The sequence below is a fragment of the Aplysia californica genome, unplaced genomic scaffold (genome assembly GCF_000002075.1).
Source record: "Aplysia californica isolate F4 #8 unplaced genomic scaffold, AplCal3.0 scaffold00015, whole genome shotgun sequence".
Lineage (NCBI taxonomy): Eukaryota > Metazoa > Mollusca > Gastropoda > Aplysiida > Aplysiidae > Aplysia > Aplysia californica.
The window spans coordinates 612,005-625,598 of NW_004797285.1; the positions used below are offsets into that span (position 1 = coordinate 612,005).

The window sequence follows — 13,594 nt, forward strand, 5'->3', positions numbered from 1 at the left end:
GAGAGAGCGAGGGGGGGGGCGGTTGGGATGGAAGAGATGGGGAAGAGATATAGAGATACAGAGAAAAAATGTATGTGTGGGAGGGGAGGGGGGTATAACATTTTATGATCACTGCACACATCGTTCTTATATCATATTATTTATCTTTTATCTTCCCATCAAGTCCTGTCAGTTTCTTATATCTCTTCGGCGAGCGAGAGTGATGAGACAGTGCACGCCTGACTGGTTTCATTAATTACTTGAATTTTTTTTATCCCACCCTGAAAAAAAAATGACGATGGTGGTTAGATGGATGCCGAGGAGATGCTGTCCCTTTCTAGAAGTCGTGTGGGGTCGATGGGACGGTAGGTTAAAGTGTTTTTCTTTTTCGGCTTCTCGCAGTTTTAAACTCTGACCTGCCTGGTCAGTTGTACCTGGACACAGGATCGAGCTGAAGACCCCACAGGAGACCAGGCTGAACTGGCTTATGGGATTCTTGGAAGCAAAGCTGCTATGATCCCCCCCCCCGCCCCCAAATGTGTTAACTCAACTCCTCAGCTGCCTGCAGTCATGGGAGGGGAAAAAAGTGAATTTTCTATTTTTCCTAATTCGTTTATGCATTCGGGACTGGACGAGTATGCCCACGCAACGGTTTCCATGTTCATATAGTTTCCTTTTTTGGAGTGTTATGCGGGTTGGGTATTTACGGGGATGGGAAATAGCTTATTACGTCGAACCTCACCCTTACCATACAAAAACCCAGAAAAGGCAACAACAACAAACAAACAATCTCACACAAATATTACAACGTCTCCCAGGCACTGCCCTGGTGACTTTAAAGGGAACTTGCTTGAGCATAAAAAGAACAAGACAGTGTTTCCCTTTGTCCTTAAGAGAACCGAAACCAACTGAACAGCATGAAGCTTAAACAGAAAATACAAAAAGAAGAAGATGATAAGAGCAGCAGCGGTCGATTTGACAACAAAATGAGGCATTTCTATCTTTGGCCTAATCGCTCAGGGGAGATAACGATGTGTGCACGCGCAAGAGTAACCCGATTTGTTCCGCCTAGTGACATCGATTACGGTTCCTGGTCGCGATCCTCGGCCAATTACCAGGGCTCGTAATCAGGGCTGGCCAATGTGTGCTGTTTTTGATGTTGACTACGTGCGCTTGCTCGTGGGGAGTCAAAGTTCGAAAACTAAATGTTGCCGAATAACTTTTTTTAACAACCCTTTGTCCTTTTCTTTCATCATTAGCTTAACTGCCAGGCGCCTGTGGTGTAGCGATAGGCGCTTCACTGTCGCACGCAGAGGAATGGTGTTCGATTTCAGAATAGGGAGAACATTTTATCCCGTACCTTGGTCTTTCTGCTGGGATATTATATCTCCTAAATGGTTTAATTTGTGCCCATGGGGGGGGGGGGGGGGGGGGAAGAAAAGAAACCCACCTTCATTATAAAAAAAGGTATAAACATCAGCTTTGCCAGCGCAGAAGTCCATAATTCAAATCCTTAATGGGTGTGTTTTCTAACTTGGACTTTTTCGACATTTCAAGGCTCTCCACCAGGCTTGGTCAATTCTGCTGTTGGAGACTGGCATTAACTTTTGAGGTCCTGCCTTTCAATGGGCCTAACTGTTGAAAGAGGCCTAACTGTTACTTAATTACAACACAATATGTGAGGCATCGTGGTAAAATCACGCGCTCGTCAAAATGATAAAATCGAAGAAACAGGCATTTTCCCTCCAGGTTGACAATATTTTTTTGAAATTTTCTTTTTTTTCTAAACAACTTTTTTATACATATAAAAACATATTTCTATGCGAATTTTACTTAACTCTTAGAATATACATGTACATTCTTAGTTTTCAATGACTCTCAAGCTATAGGTCTAGAAGTTGCCAGATTTTGGCGGCCATTTTCTGGCCAATTTTTCCTCTGAAACCAAGCTTTCCCTACCTCCTTCATTCTCAAATATCTCTAGTTCTATGCAAGATAAATGAATGTTATTTTCATCGAGGGCAAGACAAATAAATACGCTTTAAGAATAAGATACCAATAATTCCACATGCCCACAAATTGACAAGCGCCTGATTCCACTGCGTCGTGACATGGTTTATTCAGAAGGCAGGCTGCTTTGACCCTGCATTTAAAGACCAATCAGGTCTGAGAGGGATGCAACACCCCAGTGGACAAACTCTGAAGCTTGACATGAAACAAACGATGAACCAAACAAATCAAACAAACAAGCAAAATCTTCCACACGCGGAAAACGATCTCAAGTCTTCTTCGTGCGACGGTAAAGTGTCTAATGGGCTGAGGAATAAAAGATAGGAGAACACTGAAACCCATTTCTATTGCAATATGAGCTTCAATACAATAAAATAATAGTTGAAAACAACTTTAACGTACGATCATAGATATATATTATATCCTTGACCGCGCGCTGTGCCGTAATTTCTGTACACTATTGAGGCACCGGATTATTGATGAATGTGAAGAAAACAGAATGCATGGAAATATAAAAAAGCAGCAAATCCTATTTGTAATCTCATTAGCAAATGTTGAAATGTCAAGCTAGTTCAACCGTTGAAATATTTAGGATATATGATAATATCTGATGCCAAATGTTTCACAGAAATAAAACGGAGGATTGCAAGGGCTAGTTTCAATAAAATGAGTTCAATCCTGAAAAATAGAAACATCTCTATGATTACCAACAGGAAAGTTCTGAAATGCTATTTATGGTCAAACCTTCTGTATGGCTGGGAATGCTAGACAATAACTAACGACAGTGAAACTGAAATAGAAGCAACAGAAATGTGGTTTCTTAGGAGGCTGTTGAGAAAATCGTGGAAGGAAACGAATTCAAATGAGGTAGTGCTTGATGAAGCCCACGTGGGAAGCTAACTGTTAAAAACAATCAAGAAACGACAAATGCAGTTTTTGGGACACCTGAATAGACATACGGTCTTGAACATCTAGCTCTCACTAGCAAAATTGAAGGCAAGCGAGGCAGGGGTAGACCCAGAGTAACCTACTTAGGGAACCTAAACAAATGGATAACGGGGAAAGATCAGAAACGTTTTCTTAAGAGCATCCGAACAAAGGAATGAAAGAAAAACCGTGATCGCGATGTCTGTCGCAGATCTAGTACTGGATGATGAGGACACCATTCGATTCAATTTGGAACTGATTAAGGGGAAACAAGTCTATGACTATGATGCTTTTTTCAATACTATTATTTGGTATCAAAATTCGAGTGTATGCGTATGATAAATGTGTGGTCTTACAATCTTTTATCACCAATTGTATATCATTATATGCAATACCGTTAGTTTTGTCGGTATCATGCTGGTAGGATGGACCGGGTTCAAATCCCTGACCGGGCGTTCTTGATTGTTCGTTGTCTGGAGAGTGTTTAAGGCTCTCGCCTGATTGGCTCCGTCCTGTCAGAGGTGGACGTTGAGCTAGTAGGTTTCTGTTCTCGAACGACCTTACAGTGTTGAAAGGGGCATTAAATCCATATCACTGGTGTCTGTGGTGTAGCGGTGGGGCGCTTCACCATTGCACACTGCAGACGCAAGTTCAGTTCCCTTGTTGCAAGGTTTCTTTCCTAGTATTTCCATCTATCTGCTGGACGCATTTCGCTGTTGCAAGCAGGAGATCCAAGTTCGATTCCGAGTGGGTAGGATTTTTATCGAGTAGCTTGGTCTTTTTCCTGCTGGGATGTTTCCCACTCAGCCCGGGTTGACTGGACAGACAGGGTCGGAAGCCTGCGTCGTATATGATTTAAATTATGTCGATGGAGGTGTAAAAACGTTTTCTTTAAAAGACATGGGATCACCACACACCTCAGAGGGTAGCGGTAAGAAACTTCACCGATGAACGCAGAAGAGTTAAGTTTCCTGAAATAGAAGTTATTTTATGAGATATCTCCGTCAGTATATTGAAATGCTGTGTCAACCCTCAGCCCGGGTTGAGCCTGACATGCACAGTTGAAGCATTCTGCCTCCTTAATTAAGCAACCTTATTGTAGATCTATAGGTTTTTGGAAGGGCTGTGCATAAGAATTTACAATCATCATATTGTATAAGAGATGCTGCGTGATAATAGAATCCGGCCTTAGAATCTATACTCCTTTTATTATAAAATTCTCAAGGGCCTAAAAACTATAGACGCTGAAAGAGGCTGGTTCTCTTGAGAAATCACGTAACAGCTATATTTATAGCACAAGAAATATGTCTGTTTTCAGAGATTTATGCACTCCTAGACTGCACTGTCATGGCCACCGCTCTGTGCTCTCTATAATGACGAGGGGGCACACCAAGTGCCGCGCCATTACGCCCAAATGAAGCGTAAAACACCAGTCTCACGACAGTCGAGTGCGTGTGGAACCTTTCACTTGTGCCCTTCATTTGGTTTAGATTGTGCCTTTACTATCTCTCGAAGTCCAACCCCTCGTCCACGCCGTGGGAGATGGAAACAGGACAAAGTAGGGGATAGCTGGGTCTGGGTGAAGTACGGTGTGACTTTATGTCATTGAGGCGTTACGCTTGCCGTGAAGTCCGACCCGGGTCACCCCGAAACGTTGCTGGCCAACGGGGCTCTGGTGAAACTGCGACTGGCTTAGCAGGCCGGCAGTGGATGTAAACACTGCTCAAGAAAACATAAGGAGACACAAACGGACTGATCAAAACGGAAAACGACCTGGCGAGAAAAGTGGACAACGATCAAGAAAAAATGAAAAAATAGGGACCTGGAACATTTGCAGCTTGACAAATAAAGAACCTGAGATAGTGGAGTTCATGACCCAGAACAAGATCTCCATCATGGGCATTACAGACATCAGGAAAAAAGGGACAGGCACAAAAGAGATCCACTCTAACTTTGTCCTCATTTGGAGTGGGGAAAGAAAAGAACAAAGAGCTGAACACGGTGTGGGTTTCATCATACACCCTGACAAAGCAAAGGAAATATTGAATACGGACTTCATTTCTGAAAGACTCATCAAAATCAGCATTAGAGAGGGCAAAAAGACCACAAACTACATTCAGGTGTATGCACCGTGTAACGACTCCTACTCAGACGAAGAAAAGGACTCTTTCTTCGAACAACTCTCGGACTTAATTAGCAACATCCCAGACGAGGAAGACCTTTATGTAATGGGAGACTTCAACGGAAGAGTCGGAGAGAGAAGAACACCGTGGACAAAACACCTGGGTCCACACAGTGACCACAGAACACCATGCAATTATAACGGCAACCATGTACTGGAACTGTGTGCAGAGCACGACTTATTCATCACCAACACCTTCTTCCAGCACAGAGCCTCTCAGATCTACACCTGGTACAGATGGAACAACATCATGGTCTCATCACAGATCGAGTTCATATTAACGAGAACACGAATGCGGATCACAATCACAGACTCAAGAGCCATCCCCAATGCAGGCCTGGACACAGACCACAGGCCAATCATCACAACGTTGACCACCAAGAAAGAAAGAAAACCCAAAAAACATAAAAGACAGCAAGAGAGACTAAATATGCATAAACTTGGAGATGATCAGGTGCAGGCTCAGATCAGAAGCACGTTAAATGAAAAACTAGGCTCTATCAACTCTAAAATACTAACCGTAGAGGAAGCTTGGGATACCTTCAAAACAACTCTCCTGGACACAATGAAAGAAGTCTGTGGTACCAAGAAAACAAGAGGAAAATACAGAAAAGCAACAGCCTGGTGGAACGAAGAAGTTAAAGATGCTATCAAGGAAAAAAAGAGACTGTATAATGTATGGGTCACGTCAAAAAACGAAGAGGACTACATTAAATATAGACTTGCAAGAAGACACAGTAAGAAAGTCGTTATAACATCAAAAGAAAAGTCATGGACCCAGTATGGCGAAAAACTAAGTGAAACCTGCAAGACCTCACCAAGAGAGTTCTACAAGAAGGTAAAGACAATGAGAACGAGAGACGAATCCTATGTACCCACCACTGTCATCAACGATACTAATGGAGAAGCTCTGCACGAAGAGAAAGAAATAATAAAAAGATGGGAAGAATATTTTCAAGAACTACTAAACCCATCAGGAGTACAGGCACAAAACACATAGTGCCCATTCACCGCCAACTACCCTGAGCACTCAGAACCTACCATCCTGGAGAGTGAAGTGAGAGAAGCACTGAAAACTAGTCCAAAGAACAAGGCAGCTGGAGATGATGGCATCACAACCGAAGCCATCCTTGCATGCGGCGAAACCGGAATACATTGGCTTACAATCATCTTCCAAAAAGCATGGAAAGAAAGAAAAGTGCCAGCAGACTGGCAAAATGCGATAGTGGTGCCAATATGGAAGAAAAAGGGCAGCAAGAAAGACTGCAACACCTATAGAGGCATATCTCTTCTCAGTCATGTGGGGAAAATGTATGCAAAAATCCTAGAGCGACGTACACGCGCAAAAACCGAACATCTTCTCAGTGACGCCCAATTTGGCTTTAGAAAAGGAAGAGGGTGCACTGATGCAATCTTCGCACTCCGACAACTGTGTGAGAGGGCTTTGGAATACGACAAAGATCTCCACCTCGTATTTGTGGATCAAGAAAAAGCCTTTGATCGAGTAAATAGGGACAAGCTATGGAAGATCGTAGAGCAGTACGACATCAAGGGACAACTGCTAGACAACATCAGGGCTATCTATGCCAACAGCAGAAGCGCTGTCCGAACTACCAGTGGAACATCGGACTGGTTTCCAGTAACATCCGGAGTGAGACAGGGCTGCAATCTCTCCCCTCTGCTCTTCGTGATCTACATGGACCAGATAACAAAAGAGGCCAATCCAGACCCAGAGGCACTCAACGAACTCATGTTTGCAGATGACCTGGCAATGATTAACAACAAGACTCAGCTACAGGAGCATATAAACCAACTAAATGCCAGCTGCGAAAAATATGACATGAAGATCAGTATAAGCAAGACCGAAGTCATGACAATTAGCAGGAGACCAGGTAAAGTGGATATCAACATCAATGGATCCCAACTAAAACAAAGCAGAGAATTCAAATACTTGGGCAGCATTTTCACAGAAAATGGAAAATTAGATGGAGAGATAGAGACTAGATGCCAGAGAGCCAACGCAGTCAGCTACCAACTGGGCCCTCTCCTGAAACATCCCAATATCCCCATGAGCACCAAGGCGAAGCTCATCAACGCCATTTTCCTTCCAACGCTCACATATCAGTGCCAGACATGGACTCTAACAAAAGCCCTAGAGAGGAAACTGGTCACATGCGAGATGAAATGCTTAAGAAGAGCGGTCAACAAAACAAGAAGAGACAAAATTAAAAATGAAGTCATAAGGGACACCGTGGGAGCAACACCAGTTCTACCACACATTGAAAAACAAAAGGTCAAGTGGTTCGGACACCTCACGCGGATGCCCTCAAACCATCCAGCTCTGAGAGCATACAACATTAAATATTCTGGATGGAGAGCCAGAGGAAGACCAAGGCGACGATGGAGTGAATCTGTGGCAGACACCCTTAAAGATCATGGGATGTCCCTCCTACAGGCCACACGACTTGCTGCAGACAGACACCTGTGTCTCCCCGCGACACCCCAGGGTACAAGCGGAAGAAAAAAAGAAAAAAAGAAAAGAAAAAAAGAAAAGAAAGTGCCTTTACTGTGAACTGGAATAAATACGCCAGTGTGCACAGCCTATGATGTAACATTACAGGGCTATTTTTTGCGTCGTTGTTTTTTAAGCTTTTTATACAACTATTTATGATTTCGGAGGCCGAACGATAAACCAATTTGTTCTTCCTCTTGACATCGATGGCGATTGGGTGTTCAGATTGTTGGCTAATTACCAGACCACTCAACCTGGGCTGACTGTTATGGTAGAGTTTGTCATGACATCGCCAAGGAATATGGCGTTTTAGTTCGAATAATAATTTTTCAGGGCACCAGAAATGCTATATTCACCTTACTAATGTTAATGGAAAGATGTATTGAAGCACAGAAAGATCTGTATTTATGCTTCATAGATTATTCAAAGGCGTTCGATAAAGTTAGACTTGATGAGCTATTTAAAATACTGTAAAAACTAGACATAGATGGAAAAGACCTAAGAATTATCAGAAATTTATACTGGGATCAAAACGCTGCTGTACGAATTAATGGAGAATACAGTGAGTATAAGCAGATTAGGCGAGGAGTGAGGCAAGGATGTGTTATGTCACCAGACCTCTTTAACATGTACAGTGAAACAATCCTTAGAAACATAGAAGAATGTCCAGGCCTCAAAGTAAATGGAGAAAATTTTAATAACATCAGGTATGCAGATGACACGGTTTTAATAGCAGGCTCCGAAAAAGACCTTCAATTGCTTCTAGATACTGTTGTAAAAGAAAGTGAACGTAAAGGATTATGGTTGAATGTAAAGAAAACAGAATGCATGGTAATATCCAAAAAAGCAGCAAATCCTAGTTGTAATCTCATTAGCAAAGGTGAAAAGATCAAACAAGTCCAACAGTTTAAATATCTAGGATATATGATAACATCTGATGCCAAATCTTCCACAGAAATAAAAAGGAGAACTGCAATGGCTAAGGCTGGTTTCAATAAAATGAGCCCAATCCTGAAAAATAGAAACATATCAATGAACACCAAAATGAAAGTCCTGAAATGCTATGTTTGGTCAACACTTCTATATGGCTGTGAATGCTGGACAATCACTAAAGACAGTGAAAATAAAATAGAGCCAACAGAAATGTGGTTTCTTAGGAGACTGCTAAGAGTATCGTGGAAGGAAAAGAAATCAAATGAAGTAGTGCTTGATGAAGCCCACGTGGGACGCTCAATGTTAAAAACAATCAGGAAACGACAAATGCAGTTTTTGGGACACCTGAATAGACATAAGGGTCTTGCACATTTAGCTCTCACTGGAAAAATTGAGGGCAAGCGAGGCAGGGGTAGGCCCAGAACAACATACTTAGGGAACCTAAATAAATGGGTAACAGGAAAAGATCAGGGAAACGTAGCTTTTCTGAGAGCATCCGAGCAAAGGAATGAATGCAAAATCATGATCGCCGATGTCTGTCATAGATCTGGCACTGGATGATGATGATGATGAATAATTTTTCTTCCTCATTTTGTCAGTGTTTGGATGATTATTCTCATTCTGTCGCTCCTTGTCCGATCAAATATTGCGTCCTAAAATAAAAAGACATAAGAAAAGAAAAATATGAACAGTATGAGGGTTGTTCGAAAAGTGAGGTAAAAGATAAAAAGACTTAGAGACTAGTCAATATTTTGCACTTCAATACAGAGGCTAGTGCAGAGAAACTTTACATGCACCAACCCACTTAACTATAGTAGTATTCCATTAATGAGCGAATCGAGGCACCTACCCCTAAAGAATGGTCAGAGATTGAAGACCACGGGTGTTACTGAAAGACGTCTAGACAGTAGTAAGATGGAGCTACGGAGTAGCAGTAGAAAAGCCGCAGAAAGAGCGAGGTGCCCAGAGGAGGGGGAAGAGGGGGGGGGGGGGTGAGGGGCAGAAAGTGGAAACGAAAGCAAACGACAAACCTGGTTAGAGAGCAGGAAAGGAATTGACAGAAGAAAATATTCCGTCGATGAGAGGTTTCGAACCTGGGACCTATAGAGTAAGAGGCAAACACAGTAACCTCTAGACCACGAGAACCCCCTGTCACTCTATGTCAGGGTCAGCCCTCACAAAGAGGGACACTCCGTCCATGCACAAAAACAGAGATACTTGATTAAAAAACAAACAAAACCAAAAAATCCTTCCCGATACGAAAACCCAAGTCTTGTCTTTTGCTTGCGACAGTGAAGCAGGTGACCACTACACCACATGCGCCGGTTAACAAAATATATTATATTAACAGAGAGGTAAATATAAACAGAGAGCTTGAAAATGATAAACAAACAAAACAAACAATGGATTGACAATAAATAGACTGTCTCGTATAATCTCACATGAACGCGCACAACAGGTAGAGTTGTATTATTTTACTCTAATGCTTTGTTCTAGATCCAATTAACAATTAAATGTGCCACGACACGGTAAAATCTGGCGCTCGTCAATTTTGGGAATATTAAGTTAATGATATCATCTTAAAGCTTATTCACTTCTCTAACTTTTGATGAAAATGAATACCCATAGTATGTTTAATTAGAGTAGAGATATTTTCGATTAAAAGAAGTGGGGGTTGCCGGGTGTGAGAGAATAAAAAAAGAGAGGAAATTAAACGGAAACCAACGTTTAGGGACTTTCAAAGCTTGAGTCTCCTTAGAAACTGTGTATTTTGATTTTTGTTTTCTAGTGCCTTTGATCAACATTTTTCAATTAATAACATACAAAAATGTTTATAAAGAGACTTGAAAGGTGCTGAGCTAAATAAATAATTTCTGAAGAAATTCCCGAACGGGCAAAAAAATAATATGTCGTTTTCTTCGATATAATTATTTTGACGAGAGTCTGATTTCACCATGGTGCCACACAAAGTTGTGTACATCTGCCTGAGGCTATGACGTCAGCTTGTTCCTCCGTTGACCTGAGCTGGAAAACAAGGGGCGTTCTCAACATCTGGTTTTGATAGCAAAACATTTGGCTGACGATTTCCAGTAGAATATTTCACTTATTCCGCATTCATTTTTTGTTGGAACGTTCTATCACTCATCAATTATTTTTTTGTGTTTTGCTTTGTTTTTTATTCTTATTTTTCATTGGCGTATAGGAGATGTACGTTGAAATCGGAAGTCTCACCCCTGAAATAGATGTCAAGATTGGCTCTTACCCACACAATTATACATCATCATCATCATCATCATCATCATCATCATCATCATCATCATCATCATCATCATCATTGTATAAAGAAGGTATTAAAACAGTTAAGACCTTGTTGTATTTCCAAAAAAAAAAATATATTTCACAGTTCAACGTTTCGCCAATAAGGCTTCATCAGGAACATAGTATTTGAGAAAAATAAATGGGTGATGACGCCACAGCAACAAAGTGTTCACTATAAGTTACGTATTGGTGTGGTTTGCACAATATCGGAAATATCTCCATCATCATCATCATATACACAGGCTATAAAAACTAAAGTGCGTACATAAATGTCTGAATATTTAAAGGAGCGGTGAGTACAAATCGCCGGAGAGAAGGGAACACTGAAGCCAGAAGTGGTAGAGAGAGAGAGAGAGAGGGGGGGGGGGGTGGAAAGGTGCGTGGAAGTAAGGAATATAATAACAGAAGGGTGCGGTGAACACAATCAATGAGTCGAAAAGGCTAGAGGAGGGGAAACACGAAGGAAAAAAGTGGAGAGAGAGAGAGAGAGAGAGAGAGAGAGAGAGAGAGAGAGAGAGAGAGAGAGAGAGAGAGAGAGAGAGAGAGAGAGAGAGAGAACTAGTACGTGGAGGTAAGGAGTATAACAGAAAGGCAGGGCCAAAGGGAGGGTGTTGCAGGAACATAAGGGGTGAATAGTACGTTACGTTGTAAATTTTAGGTCCTTAAAATGGGGCTCGTCGATGTTAAGGCCAGTGAGAATTTTGTGAGACCCCAAGTTCCAAATTCACATTGATTCTCTTTGGTTAAGTTTTTCTTTAGTAGGATATTGGACTATTTCAATTCCTTGAAGCTGCAAATCGGAGGTACCATTGTGACCATGACTGTTGAAATGTTGGCCAACTGGTGTGCTGGAGTTTTTATGGACTGAATACCTATGGTTATTAAACCTAGCTCTTAGTGTGGTGGTAGTTTGACCTACATATTGAGCTGGACAGACTTTACAGGATATGAAGTAGATTACAATTTTGGTTTCACAAGTGATGCTGTGGGAAAGTTTTCTTTTAAAGTGGGGGCCTTCTACAAAGTTGTTACTTTCATGTAGGCACATGTTTTGCATCTAGGTTTTTGACAAGGATAATTTTGAGGCGGGGAACATGGGTTTACCGGAAGTGAGGACGTGGGTGTTACTGCTCTAGTGCGAATGAGGAGGTTGCCAAGATTAGGAGGCTGGCGAAGTGCAATCAGAGGAGGGTCGGGGAAGCAGGCTTTCATTTTGTCTGATTTTTCCAAGATGCTTTTGTGTTGGCTGTGGATTTTATGTACCTTAGGTAGCTTTTGGTGATGAGTAGTGACGAAAAATGGTCTTTTCTGTTTTGGCTTTAGGGGTTTGTAGGTCAGGAGGGTTGTGCGGTTCAATTATGTTGATATGATTCCCCAGCGGTTAATAAGAGCATATTAAACCTCATTGAGTATATTTACAAAATTATTTTCACCCAACTCACCTGTTTCCAAATAAAGCTGTGCCGCATCTTTAAGGTAATGATCATGCTCTTCACTGTTACATGCAGAAGACACTAGTTCAATTCCTTAGTTGGGAAGTTTTTCAATCAAGGCTTTAAGTCTACCTGCTAGGATGTCGTATCTCATTCGGGGCGAGTTGACCCTGACAGCAGGCTAAAATAGTTTGCCCGGATGGGGCCTTAAATCGTGTCGTTCTAGGCATAGAACATTAAAACAAAATTTGACAGGGGGGGAGGGCAATGATATACCCACGGACAGAATTTCCCAGGGTACTGTCTGACGTAAGCACAAAGAATGCACTTTGAATCGATCATTGAGTGAAGCCAGAAGAATTAAGAGACAACCGAGGTATGGATCAAGCTTCTAAGCAAGTGAACATTTATAATAATTATACATCTGAACTCTCATACCCCTCCAGATATACCCAGAAATACGCGAGTGAACAGATGATTTTTTATCGGTAGAAACCGAAATCTTTGGTGTAACAAAAACGATTAGGCCCATTGCCACTGCACACAGAAAACGATTTCGCAAAGTTTTTAAAAATAAATCTTGTGTTTTTGACTATCTGCTGGAAGTTGTATCCCTTTTAGACCAGGTTGGCCTCGACTGGCACGGTCAAAGCAGCCCAACTCTTCTTAACTTTAATTAGTAACTATTTTGATATATCCATTGAAGGATTATAGGTTGCAATGAAACATTCATGGTTACAAGTAACCTTTAGGCTATCCCTATGTTCTAGTTTAGCTTTCCTCCTTGCTTTGAGAAAAAGCAAAGATAATTCGAAGACGCTTTCATTTCACGGCTCAAGTAGCTTTGATTAAATTTGGGAACAAATCAGTTCCGACCGATCTGAAATTGGATAATGCCTTGTGTTTGACGCCATGAGGTGCTGTTGCTTTAATTGTTTATTACTTTTGCCCTCTGTTTCTAAAGGCACTGAACTGCTTAGAAACAGAAAGAAGAAAAATAAAGGAGAGGCTGAACTTTTTCGAGTAATTGTGAGCAGCAAAAGATGTATTTGTACTTTTCGCATATAACCAAGAAGGCTAGGTGTTCGATCTTATCTACCATAAGATCAGGGGTGTGACAGAAAGAGAGCAGTAAGAAGGAGTCAAGATGGAGCTGTAGAAAAGATGCAGACAGAGTCAAGAGCCCAGAGGAGGGGCAAAGGAGGAAAGGGGGTGGGGGCAGAAAGTGGAGACGAAAGCAGACGACAAAACATTGTTAGAGAGCAGGTAAAAAGGTGAAGGGAGAAGTTTTTGGTGACG

The 13,594-nt window shown here is 41.7% G+C and overlaps 1 protein-coding gene across 1 annotated transcript in view; it reads left to right on the top strand.

The window, feature by feature from the left end:
- The window catches only part of LOC106012456, a 34,119-nt gene extending 22,389 nt beyond the window's left edge, over positions 1 to 11,730 (top strand). The window contains exons 2-3 of the mRNA XM_013085482.1: positions 5,000 to 5,936; positions 11,611 to 11,730. Of these exons, the coding sequence (XP_012940936.1) occupies positions 5,000 to 5,936; positions 11,611 to 11,730 (1,057 nt within the window). The remainder of the gene's footprint in view (positions 1 to 4,999; positions 5,937 to 11,610) is intronic.
- The last annotated feature ends 1,864 nt before the right edge of the window (positions 11,731 to 13,594 follow it).